Source organism: Dermacentor variabilis, chromosome 3, assembly GCF_050947875.1.
Source record: "Dermacentor variabilis isolate Ectoservices chromosome 3, ASM5094787v1, whole genome shotgun sequence".
Lineage (NCBI taxonomy): Eukaryota > Metazoa > Arthropoda > Arachnida > Ixodida > Ixodidae > Dermacentor > Dermacentor variabilis.
In genome coordinates, this window is record NC_134570.1 from 242,000,328 (window position 1) to 242,019,423 (window position 19,096).

General features: G+C 45.0%; 1 protein-coding gene and 1 long non-coding RNA gene across 3 annotated transcripts in view; both read right to left on the minus strand.

The window, feature by feature from the left end:
* Positions 1-19,096, minus strand: part of vib (phosphatidylinositol transfer protein vib) — an 80,551-nt gene that overhangs the window by 19,455 nt on the left and 42,000 nt on the right. Inside the window, exon 5 of one of the 2 annotated variants that reach the window (XM_075687034.1) lies at positions 11,066-11,104. The exons of the other annotated variant lie outside the window; for it this stretch is intronic. Coding sequence (XP_075543149.1) covers positions 11,066-11,104 — 39 coding nt within the window. The remainder of the gene's footprint in view (positions 1-11,065; positions 11,105-19,096) is intronic. 2 annotated transcript variants of the gene reach the window in all.
* Positions 9,024-11,056, minus strand: LOC142576755 (uncharacterized). The gene is made up of 2 exons (XR_012826958.1): positions 9,630-11,056; positions 9,024-9,549 (listed from the first exon to the last, which is right to left on the minus strand). It is a non-coding gene; the product is annotated as an uncharacterized LOC142576755 (long non-coding RNA).

Here is a 19,096-nt window from a genome sequence, read left to right on the forward strand (position 1 = left end):
ATTCTAATCATACTGTTTCCAAAACACTAAACTATTGAAAGTTACCTCACCTGCCTCCTTTTCTGGGGGGTGATAAGTTTTCTAGCACTGGCAACAGTCGTACTCGAAAATGTTGGGACTTACTTATGCACTGCTTGTGACAATGGAACTTATGTAACAGCGCGAAACATAAGGAAGGGATGACTATAGAAACTGAGTGAAACAGTGCTCTTTTCACTAGGTCTCTATTGTCATCCCTCCCTTATGTTTCCTGCTGTTACTTAAGTTGCAATGAACCAACCAGCCCAGCAAGCAACCATTCTGTGGTAGTGAAATAGCTCGGAATACAAAAAATCCCAACTGCTCATCATCGTGCACTAACAAGCAACATAGCCAAACCATAACAAACAATAAGAGGCCACAGCATGCCTTTTCAGCAAAGCCAAGCTAAGTCGCAGAACAATCTATGCAGTACTGCCCACTGTTCATATGGTGGTTGCAAAAATGTGTATTTAGAATTCCCTCTACTAATCTAGTAGAAAGCTATGCTGCCCACCTCAGAATTTCGCATTTCTTTAAATCTTATAGCAGGCTGCGGTTACCACTTGAGTCGCGCATGTTGCACGCGCATGTTGCACACGCATGGCCTTTCATGAAAAGTGATTGCAATGCAACACTGCGCTCGGGGCCACACCCCACTGCAGCAAATGCACCAACATGTTTGTTCACGCTCCGAGCAATCCATATTCTGAAATTCATGCAGGCATTACAACAAACGCCGAATGTGTGCACACGGAAGTGTTCTGTGCAAAGCAGTCACATGAAACACTAGCAAAAAAGGTGCGGTGCCTACACATAAGTGGCCATTTGGCTTGTACCATAAATAACTTCCCAGCACAGCTAATAATAGCTACGGTCAATGTAAAACCTATAGAATAAAGAAGCATCAAGTTGAAAACAAGTGTTTTGTACAAATCAATCACTCTTTCGAAGCCTTTTTGATGGCTTATGATCCACTTGTTGCATAATAAATTGTATGAGACTTAAATTAGACTTCAGAAGAGAGTTTAAAAGCTGGGAATTTATTATATCAATCCTATTCTCAATGATAAGTTACTCGTTCCTCCATCTTATATATCTTCACGAACTGACCACAACTTCAAGGTAGGCATCCTCAAACTGGAAATTATTGGAACCATCTCCCTGCCTTCATTGCTCCTATCACCAATGTCAACAAACTTAAGGAAACCACCGCCGATTTTGTGTACCCCTTCTCTCTAATGCTTATGGCCTTGGGAGTATTGAAAAAAAATATATATAAATAAATAACCTTGCCTACAGAAGGTGCGGTTTTGGTTTAACTCCCCTAAAATAACATTCTGCATTGTTTTTGCTGAAATTCTGCAACAAGATTGCATTTATTGGTTCCCACTGTAAAGCATTTGGCACCACTGCTCACCTGTGGCCTATCCACGTTCAGTAGCCAAAACACAGTGAAGCCTTAGCAACAGCATGCTCGTTCAATGTGAACATGCCCTATGAAACAGTGGTCTCGCCTTTTGCTGCACAAATCAGGCAAGTGAAGAGTCCAAGTGTCTTACTATACAGGGTGATCCTACAAATTGGGATCTAACCCCGAAATTTCAGTAAGAACAAAGCAGCAGCAAGTGGAGAATCTTTTTAAAATCTACTAGAATAAAATGGCAGGTCACTGCGTGCTACACCAAAGTTATCCAACTTCTGCAAGTAGTTCGCTGTTCTTTCAGCATTTTGCAAGACTGTGTATAATTCTGTGAAATAATCTTGCACATGTCCTTGTTATACTGTGCCAAATGTTTTCGGGAGTTGTAGGCTCAAGCTGCAGTGTCTCCAGCTTTCTTGTGCTTTGGTGTGGGACAAACTGCGCCAAGTTGTGGTGCAGGATATGAACAGGTCTCCTTGTGTGTCCTTGATGCGTACAGTGTTAGCGCTGTATAGATATGTGCTGTTCCATTCATAAAAAAAAAAATGAAACTAATTGTCATACAAGGACCAACATTGAATGGAAAACTGCACCCCCCATAGTAACTGCCTCAAGGCAACATTAAAGTGACACTGAATTGTTGCACAGCATGTATGAACTTAATGAAGGCAAAGCATTTCTTCGGTCTAGTTGATAATACACAATCATTAATTAATGTTTCAGCGCAGAATCTACAAAAAAGCACACAAAGACACAACTGGGACAGGTGTTAGTGCCTGTCCCATTTATGTCCCTGTGTGCTTTATTTTTCTAGATTCTGTGCTAAAACATAAGTTACTGAAGGCACTGTACAACGTTGGTGATCAAGTCACACCAACTAGTCTGCGAGCATACCCTTATGAAAGACACTTAAATGACATCAAGCTTCTGTAACCACGAGAAATGCCCATTTCACTATAAGTGGAGGTCTGACAAGTCATAAACTATGAAAAAATGAAAGGCAGATGGCCACACTACTTTGCAATTCTTGCATCAGCTCTCTATGATGCCACAGAACTAGATGTCTGCTCAGGTCTAGTTAACTGTAAGTTGATGAAGGAAAGAACTGCACTGCAAAGTAACAAAATGACAATCTAACAAGTTTTGATGAAATGTAGTGCTCTTAAATGGCCGAACATGCAAAAATAGCATCAAAGCTTTGTTGTCAGTCGTACTGGTGCTGCAGTTTGGGAGCAAAATTTAAGGAGTGATCTTTGGCCTTAATTTCCTCTGCAAATAAACTTCAGCCAAATATAGAGTTTTGAAAAATACTTCAAAGAAGTGTAAATTGACTTCACGGTTGAGTCACCCTCCTTAAAAGCAGGCACTGCATCACTTGTACACCTGGGCATATTCACAAGCTCAGCATAACATTTTAGTGAATTCCTCATACTGAATTATTGTACAAGCAAGATTTGTGTGCAAGGATTTTTTTCAAAGCATGGAAACTTGCTGTACCCACTTGCAAACCAATCAGCCTGTGGCAACCAAAGTGGGAATTGAAAAATGCGGTGCTTTCAAACTGTCACTAAGAATTACAGCATTGGAACAATGAAACTGGGACCATAAGGCTGGATGGCACCAACTGAATGGCACCAGCATCCTTTGTGATGAACTTTCATTGCATTGCTTGAGTTACCTTTGGTTCAACTAAATCCTCCCTCTTTGGCCTCCGTAGCAAATGACAAAACATTTAAAGTGGACCTAAACTTCAAAGTAATTGCGAAAACACTACTGAAAGTATTAAGCACGAACCAAAAGGACACTCAGAAGCACCTGGGAGTTCTTAAACTTACTCAGTAGCGGTTGCCAACAAACAAATGCACAAAAACAGATGACTCAAAGATAACCTAGATGAACAAAACAGCACGACACCTGCACATCTTAGTATCATTACATTTATATTCACCATTCCATTATTACAGTACTATATTTCTGCGCATAGCTTGCAACTTGGTGACACGATAAAGTGTGAAAAGCCTAAGGGCTCGTTCACACCGGCAACTCGCAGAGGGCGCACGACCAAGTTGGTCGCAAATGGTCACTTGGTTGAAAAATAAATGTTTTGGGTCAGTCGCTCGCTGCTCCATTTTTCAGTCGCATGGCTACAGTCGCAAACCGACTGAAACAATCGGCATGATCAGCAGTAAGAGCAGGATGTCTGTGTATCCGACCTTGCGTTACACCCCGCTGTAAGAAGAGATATGGTCGAAGACTCCGTAACTATTATGTCCCAGCAATGTTTAATTTACTTCCTCAAAGCATACAGGATGTGAAAACGAAATATGGTCTTAGAAAGGCTCTTAGACACATTAATGCGTGACGGGAAGCCTGTCATGTGTGTGTGTTTTTTTTCCTCACTGTTGTCTAATAACGCATTACTGATGGCTCTGTCGCTGTCTGCCAGGCACTGCCGTTCAAGCCCACTGCGGCTTTGGCAGGCCCGATTCTTCCACTGTATGATTCTCAAGTCATCAATAAAGTATTATTATTATTATTATTATTATTATCATCATCATCATCTTATTTATGTCCACTGCAGAATGAAGGCCTCTCCGTGCGACCTCCAAATACCCCTGTCGTGCGCCAACAGATTCCAATTAGCACCCGCAAATTTCCTAATTCTGTCATACCACCTAGTCCTCTGCCGTCCTCTAATGTGCTTCCCTTCTTTCAGTACCCATTCCGTCTGTACACACCGCGACCAGACATCACATTTCAGTGTGGCAACGAGCAGTCTGCACTTGCCAGTGCGAACAACAGTCATTGCAAATTGCTCCTTGGTCACCAGACACAGTTGGTTATGCGACCTCTGTCAATCACCAGCTTTAATGCACCCTTATGCGTCAAAAAGAAAAGAAGCAACAGTGTAAGTGGTAGCTCAAGTTGTACTTCACAGCACTGGGCATAGATTAGAAAGGACACCTTTGTGGTGCACTTTCTTTGTCTGCCTTCACAAACTTAAGACTAAAGACTCAGGCTGAAGGCCATGAATCAACTTGTCCTGTGGCGGGCGTCACTTATAGACTAAGCAGGGCTTTTACTGGTTGGCTTTCTAATGAACATGGCTCCGTTGCCATTTGTTGGAGCCCTTACCGGAAAAGGCCTGGGGCCAAACTACTGCAATCAAGAATGTGAGAGCCGCAAGCAAGCACACACTTACTGCCTTGTGTTTGTTTGGTGAATGAGACTTGATGTATCACTGGTGATGCAGAGAAGCTACTTTTGCTACTTGCATAGTTTACCACCCAATAAGAAATTTTCTGTTTGAAATGAATATGAACATTCGACAAAAACGACCTATGAATATCAAATTGAATACCAAGCACCTCCAATCTTTTTGTGAAGTCTGTTTAGCAACAAAACAAAATTATGTGAAGCATCTAATGCCATTAACAACTGTATCTCAGGTCAACTGAAGAAAGGCAATTGTACCTGGCACATTATGACAATGGCAGTAGTGAAACAAAGGAACAGCATGTAATCAGGTACACATAGTAAAGTGTAGTGCTTGCTTAATCATTTAAGTATACTACAGCACTGCAGATTGTTCTAAGGGAGTTCGAAGTTGCTTAGATGGCCAAGTACCATAAAAACCCACGTATAATACGAGGGTTTTTTCCCTAGTATTAGCGTCCCAAATTTTCGCCTTTTACTATATGCGGATCCAAACAAAAATTTCAGTCAGAAATTTGGGCTAGAAGTTTTGGTTTCCTTACTGCTGCATGGCTGTGGCTTGACTTCATTATTGCTGCGTGGCTACGGCTTGGCTTTCTTATTGCTGCGTGGCTTCGGCTTGGTTTCGTTATTGCTGCGTGACTACAGCATCATTTCTTTATTGTTGAGTGCGCACATTGGCAGTGCATGTGCAAACCACGCTTCACGAAGTGCATCAAAAATTCCGCATTGAAGGACCAAGACGTCCGGACCACGAACACAACACTCTGCTGCTTTCAGGAGAAAGGTTATTAGGACATCGGCAACAGTGCGGCCGGGAGGCAGTTTGGTGTCAACGAGGGAAGCACTTGCGAGTGGCGTCGACAGAAGGAAGCCCTCTTCGCTTGCAGCGGAATGCGAAGACGCTTTTGCGGCCTGAAGAGTGGGGCATTCCCGGAAATCGAACTCGCCCTGACGGAGTTCATACGCCAACAGCGAGCCGCGCATCTAGCTGTGAGCACGGAGGTTATGCAGGCAAAAGCTAAGAAGCTTGCAAGAGAAAAACAGCTACCAAGCTCCACCTTCAAAGCAAGCAAGCATTGGATTTATCGCTACAAGTGCCGTGCTGGATCTTCCTTACGCCACAGAACTTCGATTTCGCAAAAGCTGCCCGAATCATTCAAAGAGCTGCTTGTGGCTTTCCATGCAACATTATTTCGCTGCGCAAGTCCAAGAACTTCCAACTAGGGCAAATCGGCAATGCTGACCAAATGCCGGTTTATCTGGATAAGCCATCGCCCCTCATCGTGCACGAAAAGGGCTCTAAACAAGTTTATGTCCAATCCACTGGCAATGAGAAAACACGAGTTACCGTCATTTTGTCGTGCACAGCAGACAGACGCAAGCTCCCGCCCTATGTCGTCTTCAAGCACAAGACAGCGCCTAAAGGTGAAGAGCTGCCAAAAAAATGTGGTCGTGAGATGCCATGAGAAATGCTTGATGAACAAGAATCTTGTGCTCGGCTGGATAAAGTCCATCTGGTGTAGGCGGCCCGACACACTGCTGTCGTTCCCGTCCATCCTCGTGCTGGACGCATTTTGTTGCCATTTGGCCGACTCAGTGAAGAGGCTGTTGCGCGAGTACGGCACTGAACTCGTTATCCTGGGTGGGATGACGTCTCAACTGCAGCCTTTAGATGCTTGCATGAACAAGCCGTTCAAGGATGCGGTCAAGCGGTGTTATGCGCATTGGATGCGCTCAGGTGAGCCTGCAGTGATGCCGACCGGGTGGCTCAAGTGGGCTTCGCCAGCCACGCTATGCAAGTGGATTGTGGACGCATGGGCCAGCATACCAGAGGACCTTGTGTGTCGTGCATTCAAGAAGTGCAGCACCAGAGGATGAGTGCCTCTGGGAAGGTATGTCCGACAAGGAACTATCCAAAGAGAGCACAGCTGAGGGAGACAGCGATTGAAGTGCGGAGCGCAATTTAAATAAATTTTTTCCTCGAGTTTTCCTAACTCGTATTATAAGCGGATAAAACTTTTTTCCATTTCGCGTCCCAAAAATTTCACCTCGTGCTGTATGCGAGTTCGTATTATACGCAGGTTTTTATGGTAAGCGGCTCAGAGGCCAAGTGCCTAAGGCAAGGCATGCTCGATGACAACTGGAAACTGCTGTACAAAAGCGTTATCTTTGCATTTGCTCAAGAACTTGCTCATCTGCACAACACTGTCTTGCAGTTGAATCATTCCGAAGAGTCTCCGCACGCATCAGCCTTTCTCCCGGTAGATTATAACAACTGTTGTCGCTTTTAGTATTCAAATGGTACGAATATACGACAAATTGGAAGAGTGAATTCTCATATTGAAACAAATATTCAAAATTTTTCAAATATTGGCATGCCCTTACATATCAAGTCAGGGCCACACAGGTGAGGCCAACATTGATCAAATGGGTTCATTATAACATAGCAACACGGAGACAAAGAGATGCAGTAATGACGGGCATTGGCCTGTGGTCCATGGATGTACCCAATGCTTGGTACACAAATGTTTTCTAGCATTCTGCCCCCCTTGGAATCCCATAGGGGTGGAATGCAGCCACCATGGCCAGAAACTACAGTAGTGTAAAAAAAAATGTTTTGCTTTTAGGTTCTGAGAGCTAATGTGTTCAGAATGTTGTTGCTGTGTTATGCCAGGCCGCAAGCCAAGGGCAGTAGTTTCCTGAACTCGCACTGCCACCTTGCATTATTCCCACCGCATAACCCAACCGTGTACACAATATGCACATTCCAGCAATGTATCACAAGGAAACCGTACATATCCACTTCTATCCTTCTGGCTACACCCCAGCTGGATGTATAACATTTTGGTTATTAATGGTGCCATAAAGTTCCACTTTCAGCTTTGTTCATTTTGTGCTAGTCACTGCTGCACCTTTCAGAGTTTTTGTGCTAGTGGATATATGGGCATTTCTTTATTTTCTCTCGTCTTTTGATTTCTTGTTATATATTAAACACGAAGTAGCATGCCAAGTCTTTTGCTTGGATAACACTCTCCACCTATCATTAACATTTATCTCACCAGCGAGCACATATTTTTACTGTTTGATATTACAGTTGCCTTGTGATACATCACTGGAATACGCAAGTCATGTGCACGGTGGGCGGGCTATGCAGCATCAATAATGCAAGATGGCAATGAGAGTTGAGGAGACTTGCCCTGGGCTCGTGACCTGGCATACCTCAACACCAAAATTCTGAGCAGTTAAGCTCGCAAGACCCAAACGTCCTATATTTTTGCTCGCTAAGGCAGGCTCCCAACCTCACGTCCAGCAGCACAACGCCCCAACCACTGAGCCAATGCAAGACTAACGCAGTAGTGCAGCCAATTATTTATTATCCAACAAATAATTATTACCCTGGCCTAATTGAGTTGACAAGTACACCAAGGTAACACAGTTGCTCAATCAAATACAGCAAAGAAAAAAAAAAGGCTTAGAGTTAAAAGCAAACTACTTGCTCTTTCAATAATCTCTCTACATATGCTTGCCCAAGCAAAGCTTTAGCTGACCCTAAACTGATTGACCATCACTGCAATCTCAGATTCCTTGGGCTGTAGAGTTAGCTGGTCTTGATCACTATGTGCAATGTACTCTTTTTTTTTTATGAATGAATGACTGCACTTAGCTGAACACTGATACTGTGCGAGTCCAATATTTGACTTATATCTTCCTCATCTGTATTTATCATCACCACACTGAAGTCTTCCTGATCTGTACAGATCATCATCAAAATGTGCCGCAGCTTCGTTGTCGTCACAGCTTGAGTTTGACGAAAATAAAGTGGCTCCTAAGAATACTACGAATCAAGGGAGTGATTCTAGATGGTACCCCAAGGCATTCCGCGTTTCCTCACACGCTGAGCACCCAATCCTCACAGAAGTAACCAATCTGGTATTTCAGAACTGCAACCTACGAGTCCAATCTAACTTGAGTTTTATTACTAAGCCTACATACCACATACATAATAACATTCAACGAAGCAAACATCATAGACAAAGACCAGCAGCACAGAACGTTACATGTCTATACCTAGGTGAGTCGTAACTGCTCAGGCGAGTTGAGTTCGCATGCAACATTTAGGTGAAATCCAAGGCACCACATGCAAAGAGGTGAAGACGAAGACAGGCTAGACAATTAGCTGAAGAAAATGCAGAAGTAACCGTACATAAAATTCCAGAAAAGGCAAGATCAAGTGTTCAAATATTCAGCATGAAATACAGCAATGGGTTCCCTACAAACACTCAACTAAGCAATTACTGAAGCCCTTGTATAGCAGCAAACGGCACTCATTTTGCAGCAAATATTTCCATTGCATTTTCTTCCCCCCCCCCCCCCCCAAGTTCATTTTATTGTCACCCAAGTGCTGCACAGCTAATAAAGCACGAAAACATTTAGAAAGCTCAATCCGTCTTATATCCTACCATATACAGCTAGACATACTTATTGTACATTCTGTAACAGCGCGAAAACAATAGCGACAGAAGGAAGAAAAACATGGCGCTGTCGTGTTTTTTTCCTCCCATTTGTCCTGTTGCTTTTCCAATGTTGCAGAATGTACAATGAATCTTTGCCCACCTTAATATCTTGCTCCAGCTAGACATACTGTATACACTCGTTTAAGGGCCACCCTTGTGCAGGGGCCACGCCCCCGCTTTGGAGGGCAAAATGTTGGGGAAAATTTCAAAACATCCTGTCAGGAAGCGAAGTTCGTTCCATTGCTGCCAGATGATGCCAGTTGCTTTTCTGTCGACACTGCTCAGGCCACCGCCGCCGTGCCATTATTTTTTTGTGTGGTGAGTCGTCTCAGCTGTGTTGGCGATGTTTCCAGTCAGATTGGTGGCATTTCACCTCTGAGAAAGGAACCAGCACTGGTCAGGGACGATGGGCTGGCGCTTGGGTTGCAGCGTTATGTCATTTGCACCTCTCTTACCCTTTGCTAGTTATGGACATTGGCCTGGTTCATGTAAGGAGCGCACCCAGCCAAGATTCTAGAAAAAGAAGTGTGGCCTTTACACGAGTGTATGTGGTATGTTGCTAAGAATTCCTACTTTGGAAACTTGCTGCTAAATATCTGTGCACTTTATTTTATTTGTACATACTGCAAGTCCTTCTGGACCCAAGCATGAGTGGAGACTTGTAAATAAGACGTATACAGATATGAGAACCAATAATAATAATAATAATAATAATAATAATAATAATAATAATAATAATAATAATAATAATAATAATAATAATAAATTTAAATATCAGAAGCACCAGAATCTGTAATTTTTCCTTCTGGTTCAAAAACCACGTGCAATATCACTATTCAAAACTGTGCACTCACACAGGCTACAATTTCAGCATTCTAAAACACCCTGAGCAAAGCCAAGAAACAGACTTTATGCAAACACCCTATGTAAGGACTGCAACCAGTCTGCCACTTGAACAATAACAAGCAATTTCAGAAAAAATTTCCCTTAAAGCAAATATTTTTGTGCCAAGTAAGCGTTGACTAAACTGCGTGTCTTGCAGCACTGCGACTACAGTGAAAAGTTTGCTGCCATTTAGGTAGAATGGCAACTACGAAAACTGGGCAGCACTACAACAATGACAGCATCAAAATGCACCTGTCATCACTTGCACGCAGGGTGGCCAACTCCAGGGAATTTTTCCTAGATCTAGGAATTACTGGCAATAATTTGGAAATGAATCAGAATAGGCCCAAATCAAGGGAAAATTCTGCACTTTAAAACTGAGGTTTGAAGCCTTAGCTATTAATTACAAAATTAGGATTACTGCTCACATTGACTTCTTTTTAATATTGCCCATGCAAATATATATAGAGTATCACCATATTTGCTGGTTGATATTACAAAATCATTTACATAAAAATATATATTTGTGCCATCAAAAAAGAATGCAGGAGTACTTGCATTTAAATTCAGTTTCACTGCATCTTAATACTGGCTGGCCTTTACTATAGGCAGAGTCGACAAACCTAGGGAATCTTGTGATGATTTAGGGATTATTGACTTATTTGGTCTATGCAAATAAAGAGCGCTGAATTCATTAAAAGTTGCATTGCAGCATCACTTCAGCTTAAGCAAAATGACTGCAAAATTAAAATTCTTTAAACCAAATTTAAAGGAAAAAATTTGAACTGAAATCTGCCATCCGAATTTTTGCTCCTTTGAAGGGTTTGTTCTACACATAAACATGGCTTGTTAAATTAAAGCATTTGAGTTGCAACAGGGCCTAGTGAACATGACATGCGCAAGGACACCATAGGCACCCACAACTGACAGGTGAGTGAGCGTTAGTGAAAGCATGCTGCAGCCACACACAAGACAAAAAAAGAAAATGTGGGGCAAAGGTCACTACCTCTCCTGCACCGCAACCGGCATGCCGCCTGCGTCCATCCTGGAATGCGCACACATTCAGGCCTTTGACAAAGGGGCATGAGAAAAGAAAAAAAAAAGAGGGGGACAAAAGGGGGAGAGAACAGCGTGCACACTGCCTGGCTAGCTCACACTGGCTGCGAGGCACCTTCTCAAAGCACTGCAGCAGACAACATTGCGATGAATGCAGCACATACAGGACAACAAGAGGCACGTGAAACAGGTGCACCAGGCCATTTTTGTTGAGTGCACAGCATTACACATCCCTTGCTTAAGAACAGAGATAGCAGCAGTATAAGCAAGAAACAAAAGATGTAATCCCAAAACACCAAGGCAATGAACCAGCCTTCGACTATATGCTCAAAGGAATGCTTGTCTTAATTTATATTATTAATTTTGTTTGCTGCTTGTACTAAGTCTACAGTGCATAAGAGCTGCATACTTTCCAATAAAACTGAGTTGCAAATCAGAGCTTGCCTCATGCGCTTCTAGTCGTCCTGTCAAGCACCCACCATTGCATTCATCACAATGAACATTGACCAACTTAACAAATTATTAACTTTGCTACAGCAGATGACACTGTGACACTGTGGCTCTTTGTTACTACATGCAAACACTAGTACAACCGTGCATCACTCTGCAGCATCAGCCTGCTTCCCAAGAGCTGCCTGCTCCTCTCCTTGCAAAGCTTGCACAAAGGTTACACTTTCTGCAGATGCAAGCTGTCACATGTCAATCAATGCTAGTGAAAGTGCACTTCCCTTGACTGCTCAGTATCGACAGTCTTCTCAACTTCTTTTGGTCAACATTCTGATGAACTCATTCCCGCACTAATCTCTCGAAAAAACTTCTTTTGGTCAACATTCTGATGAACTCATTCCCGCACTAATCTCTCGAAAAGGCAGAGCTCCAGCAAAAGTAGACAGAACAACAAAAGCACACATACAATGTAAACAATGTATGACATACATCGATGGACTGTGTCATTGTGCACATATCACGATGCACACAGGTGTGTCATGACATACACCGCATACATACACGTCTTAAAGCAAATCATATACAAACAACGTATGTTGTAATGTACACATATACGTCATGATGTATGTGCAATCATATGCGTCATCACTGTACGGTGTTCATTGTTTTTATTGTACACATATCTGTTGTACTGTCTACTTGGAAGTGGAACACGTAATTGATGGAACACCAGCGTGAATGGCAATGCCACCAACAGTGCTCCCATCCATGTGGAAGACGCAAAACAACAATGCAACCCTTTACCCAATATAACAAGATTACCATGAGTTGCGAATAAACCATGCCAAATCCTGGCCAATGTCAGCTTGCACCTACAAGTATACTGCCACTGTACAGCCTTTTCGAGGTAACATGCAGGCAGCTTGGGAAAATCAAATTTATGCTTAGTTTGCAACAGCAACAAAATCTGGTACAGGCATGACTAACTCAAACAAAATATAAGTGCAAAGAATCACACAGCAAAACAGAAAAAAAAGGGGGAGGGGGGAGTGGCGGAATATGAACTAAAGCCCAGACTCCATGTACACTCAGTGGCTCGCACCTACTTCGCTACTACCCACCTTGTCTAGCAATGTATGACAGTGAGAATCTACAAGACACATGCCAGTGCACGTGCTCATCCTTAGTTAGACATCTTGGCAAGCGCTGTTCCGGATTGAACTTAATTGATAGTGCTTTGAAATGCTCATCAAACTCAATAAAATGTGTTTGTTTTCATTTTATGGTAGCGATATCAGGTTGAAAGAGAAAACTGCTTGCTCACAAGACAGCCCATGAAGAAGAAAGCTTGCTTGCACAACACCACAGCTGTACAGCAGCTGCTCCTACAGCAGCGAACCTCCTCAGTGGCAAGGCACGTCAGACAGCAGCGTGTACTGTACATTAAGTAGCTTTATGCAGGCGTCAATACAAGCCAGCATGAGTGCCCAGTCTGACTAGTACGAATGTCCATAGCCACACACTCTTCTAGTCTTGCACTGCCAGTGGACATGCAGGTGCACATAGACAAGAGCTAGCGTGTGCCAGCAAGCATATGTGGAGTCTGGGCCTAAATACCACAATGTTTTCAGTAAACAGTCCCAGTCTATGCATCCACGACAACAGGGCTAAAACAAACTACAAATTTGAAATCAAAAACTAGCTAAGGATTCCTACTGTGGCTAAACATGCAGTCTGCTAGCAGAAGTTATAAGAGAATGCATCTAAACCTGTCCAACTTCTACAACTTCTTACTGTTAGACAATGCATGTAAGGATGCACAAATTTTACAACTGCTAACTATCAAGAACATGTAACAGCATTTTTGCTGTCTGCTACAGCACTTCAGCACAGTGTCCCCCCCTCTGTACCATGAGTTCGTCATCTTCTTCACTATTGATGACGACACTAAGCTCTTGCTTCAGACAGAAGCATGCTGCAGAGAGAAGCAGGGCATGTGACTACTAATTGTCAACAACACTACAATGCTTAAAGGGAAGCTGAAGAGTCTGTTGAATTCGATAAGGCGTTCGTATACGGATGCGGGAACCTTATAAACCATGCAGGTAAAATTTTGGGCGGGATTTTTCACTTAGGAGCGACGTAATCGCCGGTTAAAACTGCGCTGTCGCTCTGCCCCCCATCGAGCGCTGCGCGCTGCTGCTGATGCCGACGATGCGAGCGGAGACCGGAAACCGCGGTGTAGCAACGTCAGTGCTCGTGTTCCACTCCTCCGCAGTCTCCGCGACCATGCCTGACCGTGCTTGTTTCTGCATGCGTGCCGTCATAATCTGCTTCGCTCGACCCTGCATTCCTTTGTTTGTGTGTATGTAGAGTGGTAGTTTACATTATGCAAAAAAGAAGTGAGGTGTGCAGACAGGACACAAGAGTAGAGAAGTGGACAGCACGAACGCCGGCGTTCGTGTTGTCCACTTCTCTACTCTTGTGCCCTGTCTGCACGCCTCACTTCTTTTTTGCATAATGAATCCTTAACAACTAGCTCAGCTTTCTGTCGTTCTAAGGTAGTTTACATGCGCAGCATAAATTAAAGTGGTGAGCTGATCATGCTGGCGTTCTGTGCAGCCTATGGTTGCACGAATACCAGCGGCCGCGACAATGTTCCATTGCTTCCCACAAGACAAGAAGCTCGCAGCTAAGTGGGAGGCAGCTGTGAATCGAAAGAACTTCAAGCACTCAAGAACAACAATGCTGTGCCCTAACCACTTCCGTGACGACAATTACTACCAGAGTTTATCAATAAGGCGTGAATGAGTGAGAGTACGACTTTCTGCTAGCAGGCTTTCTAAACGCAGCGCGAAAATGTCAGGGCATTAACGCACAAAGGCGGGACGGGTGCAGGCGGACGGATGGTAACTGGTCTTGGAAGACCTTATGACTACACAAACTAGTCCAAACCTGGATTTTGATTTATTGCTAGCTCCTTCGTGTTAGCACGCTGAACGGAAGGTACATGTTCATCTCCCACCCTTGACGCAGGTTTCGTCGCAAACTGCCGTTAATTTTCTATTCACACGCGTGTTGTGAAACAGCCTACATGCAGCTACCCCAACGCAGTGCAAGTGTAAAGTTTGCATGTTTTAAGAGCCGGCACACGCCAGGACACTGTGCTCCCCCTCGCGCACAGAGAGCAAACGGCTCTCACACTTAGCCGACGGAATTCGCTGCCTTTACGGTTCCGCTTACGAGTAGTGTGCGGATGACGCGCTGATGAAGGCCACTACACGTCCTAGAAGAGCCGTAATCCTTTTCCCGCATGTAAACCGTCTGTGTAGATTGCTGACAGCTTTGGGGCAGCGCACAAATGCCGACGATCGCATCCCTGCTTACTTTCCACGAGGAGGCATGCAGGAACGTAACAGTACAGTTGTTTGCCCGGAAACAAACTCACTGGATCGCTGAATACAGCTTTGCAAAAAACATACTCACCAAAGAACATTTTTAACACGAGGAGATGCTAACACTTCGCTTTCGTTCGCATCTAAAGCACTGCTTGCTACCAGCATCTTTTGCTTCTTGGAGAGTCCGGCTACGTATACATGTACAGGGTGTCTACCAAGTTGGCATTTCCAAATTCCCTGAGTTTACTAGGTTTTCCCTCAGTGCCTTTGCAAAATTTCCTGAGTGATGTAGAACTATGTTTTATGTCAAGACAGGCTGAAATCACATCGCCCGATGCTGTCACTCTCTAGTCGTCGTCATCATCATCAGTCTGGCTACGCCCACTGCAGGGCAAAGGCCTCTCCCATACTCCTTTAACTACCGCGGTCATGTACTAATTGTGGCCATGTTGTACTTGCAAATTTCTTAATCTCATCCGCCCACCTAACTTTCTGCCGCTCCCTGCTACGCTTCCCTTCTCTTGGAATCCTTGAACTCTCTAGTAAGCTTGTGAAAAAAAAATTAAAGAGAAACAACTTAATCCAATTTGAATACTAAGGAGTAGTGTTTGTGTTATTCAAAAAGAGAATAGAAGGGAGGGGTTAGTAAAATGCAGAGCAAATAAAATTTCTTCGAAAGAAATTGCTAATGGTGTCGGACATTCTCAAATACGAATAAATAGGAAATGCACGTAGAAGCAAATATTTTCGAATATGAACTATTTCTATCAACTGATAGCTCGGTGGGATGAGGCCCGAAATTTGACACAATTGAGATTCTCTCTCAACAGCTCGTAAGTCAACCTCAACTGTCCTGACATACTCTAAGCCCGCACACGCCGCCTCAATGTTGTGTTTCAATGCTTTAAAGAGTTTATTTTGGTTTGGATGAGGGACACCTGCATCTCGGCATCAGCCGACACTGTTTTTTAAACTCAAGCTCCTTCAAAACCGCGGCAGCACGTTTCCTTTCCCGTTGATTCCTCAGTGCGTAGGTCCTTTCTGTTCTTGACTTCCGTCCGCCACTCGTTCGAGACACTGACCATTTGAAGCATCTTCTTGGTCAGTCGCACAGTCCACGTCCAATTTTTCTAACCCCCTAGGGGCCACGAAAACGTCCGAAAAATTGGCCGGTTACAAAAAAATGCATGTCATTTGCAGCCCTTAGGGGCTCAAACCGTCACAGGCACATTCGCAAACGCTCTGAAGGCCTGTCGGTACACCTATTAGACATATTGGTGCTCGTACTGCGACAGGAAATACCGGGTGCACGCGTGTATAATTAAGAAATACATACTGCGTCCCGTGACATTAACCGCTTCCCACGTTGGTTATGCTTCATTGTAATACTTTTGTGCATGCTTCACCGAATAACATTTCTGTACAGAGGCAAAGCTGACTTTCGGGACAGGCATTATGCAACGCACCGTGCTCTCCAAGCTTCTAAGCCAATCGTGAGGACCACAAAGGCGGATTCCATGCCATGGCTGACAGAAGCGAATTCTTTCAATAAAAAACGCGGCACTCAACGGCAAGAAGCTTCACAGCGAACGTCGAAGCAGCTAGGCCTAGCGTTGCCGCAGTGATGGCTACGGCTTACAGTGGCTCTGCGTGCGAGGGCGCCGGTTTGAGGCGCGAAGGTAATCAAAATGGCAGCGGTGGTGGCTTTTAATAATGCCGTTTCAGACCTGCGGTCACGGCAAAACATTCGGAAAATCGGATGGCGAAGAGTTCTTGTGCCCGAAATTTCAGACGTTCTGATACATTGACTCTAGGGGTACGTGGTGGTGCCGTGAAGCCATCCAAAGTATCAGGAATGCGGAAAGTCGGTCGTTGACTGTACAGTGGAAACTCTGCCAGCTGATGACAAGGCGTCAAAGACGATTCATTACGATTCCTGTCTGTTATTCCAGCCAGCATTACCGCGACTTTCGACCCTTTCAATAAAATTACAGCTAATTTTCCCTGATAGAGGCACAAATTCCCTGCGATTTCCCTGAGTTTTTCCAGACTACTCAAAATCCCTGAGAATTCCCGGTTTTCCAGGTTGGTAGACACCCTGATGTAGGGAGCAATGCCGAACTCAGAGAAACGCAAGCCCTCGAAATTTACCGTTACCGTTTTACCAAACCACAGCGCCAAACCACCTTGCACCGTGCTTCATGTGTGGCGGCAGCGGTCGGTCCGGACGAACACCATTGTTGACGTCACGAGGCGCCCGACCAATCACAGGCGGAAACGAGGCGCGCGAGCTGCCCCGAGTCTGCTGCTGCACTTTTTGTCGAAACAAAATCGGTTTGCACTTTCTTTCGCTCAATTTCGACGCAATATTCGAATTCAGAGGGATGAAAACCATTACGTACAGCTCTTCACTCATTTTTTTTCTGAAAAACTCTCCAGCTTCCCTTTAACAGTGAGTAAGAATGAAGTTAATTATCTCAGTTCTTCACTACAACAGTGCAATCATACAAATTAAAGGGGATAGCATACTGACACGTGTACTTGTCTTTATCGGGCGACACGTTTTGCCACCTAAAAAATGTTATTGCACAGCGCGGGACGCGCCTGCATGTATCCGAAATTTCTGGAAAGTCATCGATGCTTCTATCCGCTGTCTGCTGTCGCCGAACCTTGTGTTATCTGATTTCATCGCTTGACGCGAATGGTGTAGAACTTAGTAGAAGGCATGCGGGTCCCAACGATTAGTCTGGAACATTCGATGACTGCTGTATAAAAAGCCGACGCGCTTCATCACTGATCAGATTTTGCGACGATCGCCGAGTGTGTTCGCCGCTATCGTTGTGCTATAAGTGTAGCCTGTTTTGTGGGCACAGGTTCGCCCAATAAAAGCTGGTTTTGTCGTTCACAGTATTGCTACTGTGTTATTCAACGTCACCAACACGTGACATCTGGTGGAGGTGCTTTACGTTCATGTACCGGACGCCCCTGACAAGCCGTAATCCAAGCCCGAACCGCAAAGACAACACCAGCGTCGTCCCGGAACATCGAGCAAGCCGCCGGCTATAGCAGCTGCCCCCGAAACACGGAATTCTACCTGAGACGACAAAGAAGAGCGTCAGAGAAGTTCGTCCAGAGACGACCAAGAAGACGGCCCCAATGGCAGCAGGAGCAGCCTTAATAGTTCTGCAGCAGCCCAGGGAGCCACCGACGTTCCGCGGTTCCACATTTGAGGACCCGGAAAGCTGGCTCGAGACGTATGAGAGGGTCGCTAAGTTTAACAGTTGGGACAGCGACGACAAGCTGCGGCATGTCTATTTCGCATTGGAAGACGCCGCCAGGACCTGGTTCGAGAATCGAGAAGCCACCTTAACGACGTGGGACCTGTTCCAAAGCAGCTTCTTGCAAACGTTCACAAGCGTCGTGCGAAAAGAGCGAGCCCAAGCTCTACTAGAAACCAGAGTGCAGCTGCCAAACGAGACGATCGCGATCTTCACGGAGGAGATGGCCCGCCTTTTCCGGCACGCCGATCCGGAAATGTTGGAGGAGAAAAAAGTTCGCTTCATGATGCGGGGCGTCAAGCAAGAACTTTTCGCCGGACTTATTCGTAACCCACCGAAAGACTGTGGCTGAGTATTCTGCAGAGGCATCGATGATCAAGAAAACTCTGGAGATGCGCACCCAGCAATATAACTACCAGGGGCACACGCCGCAGTATGCCATCCAAGGACTGGGTTCAGACGACCTTCAAGAGACCATCAGGGCCATTGTGCGTGAAGAACTGCGCAAGGTCCTGCCTTCGTCGCAGCCTCAAGTAGCTTCGATCGCTCACATCGTGAAAGATGAGGTTCAGCGATCACTTGGGGTTCCTGAGGTGCAACCTCAATTACCGCAGCCCCAGCCAGAAGCGATGTCCTATGCCGTCGTCGCATGCCGTCAAGGCCCGCCTCCACGACTGCGCCAAGGCCCTGTAACGCCGCAATTCCGCCGTCCGCCGCCACCCGTCGCCCAGCGCACCTACGCGAGGAAGACGGACATTTGGCGCGCCCCCGACCACCGTCCGCTCTGCTACCACTGCGGCGAAGCCGGCCATGTGTACCGCCGATGCCCATACCGCGACCTGGGATTGGGAGGCTTCG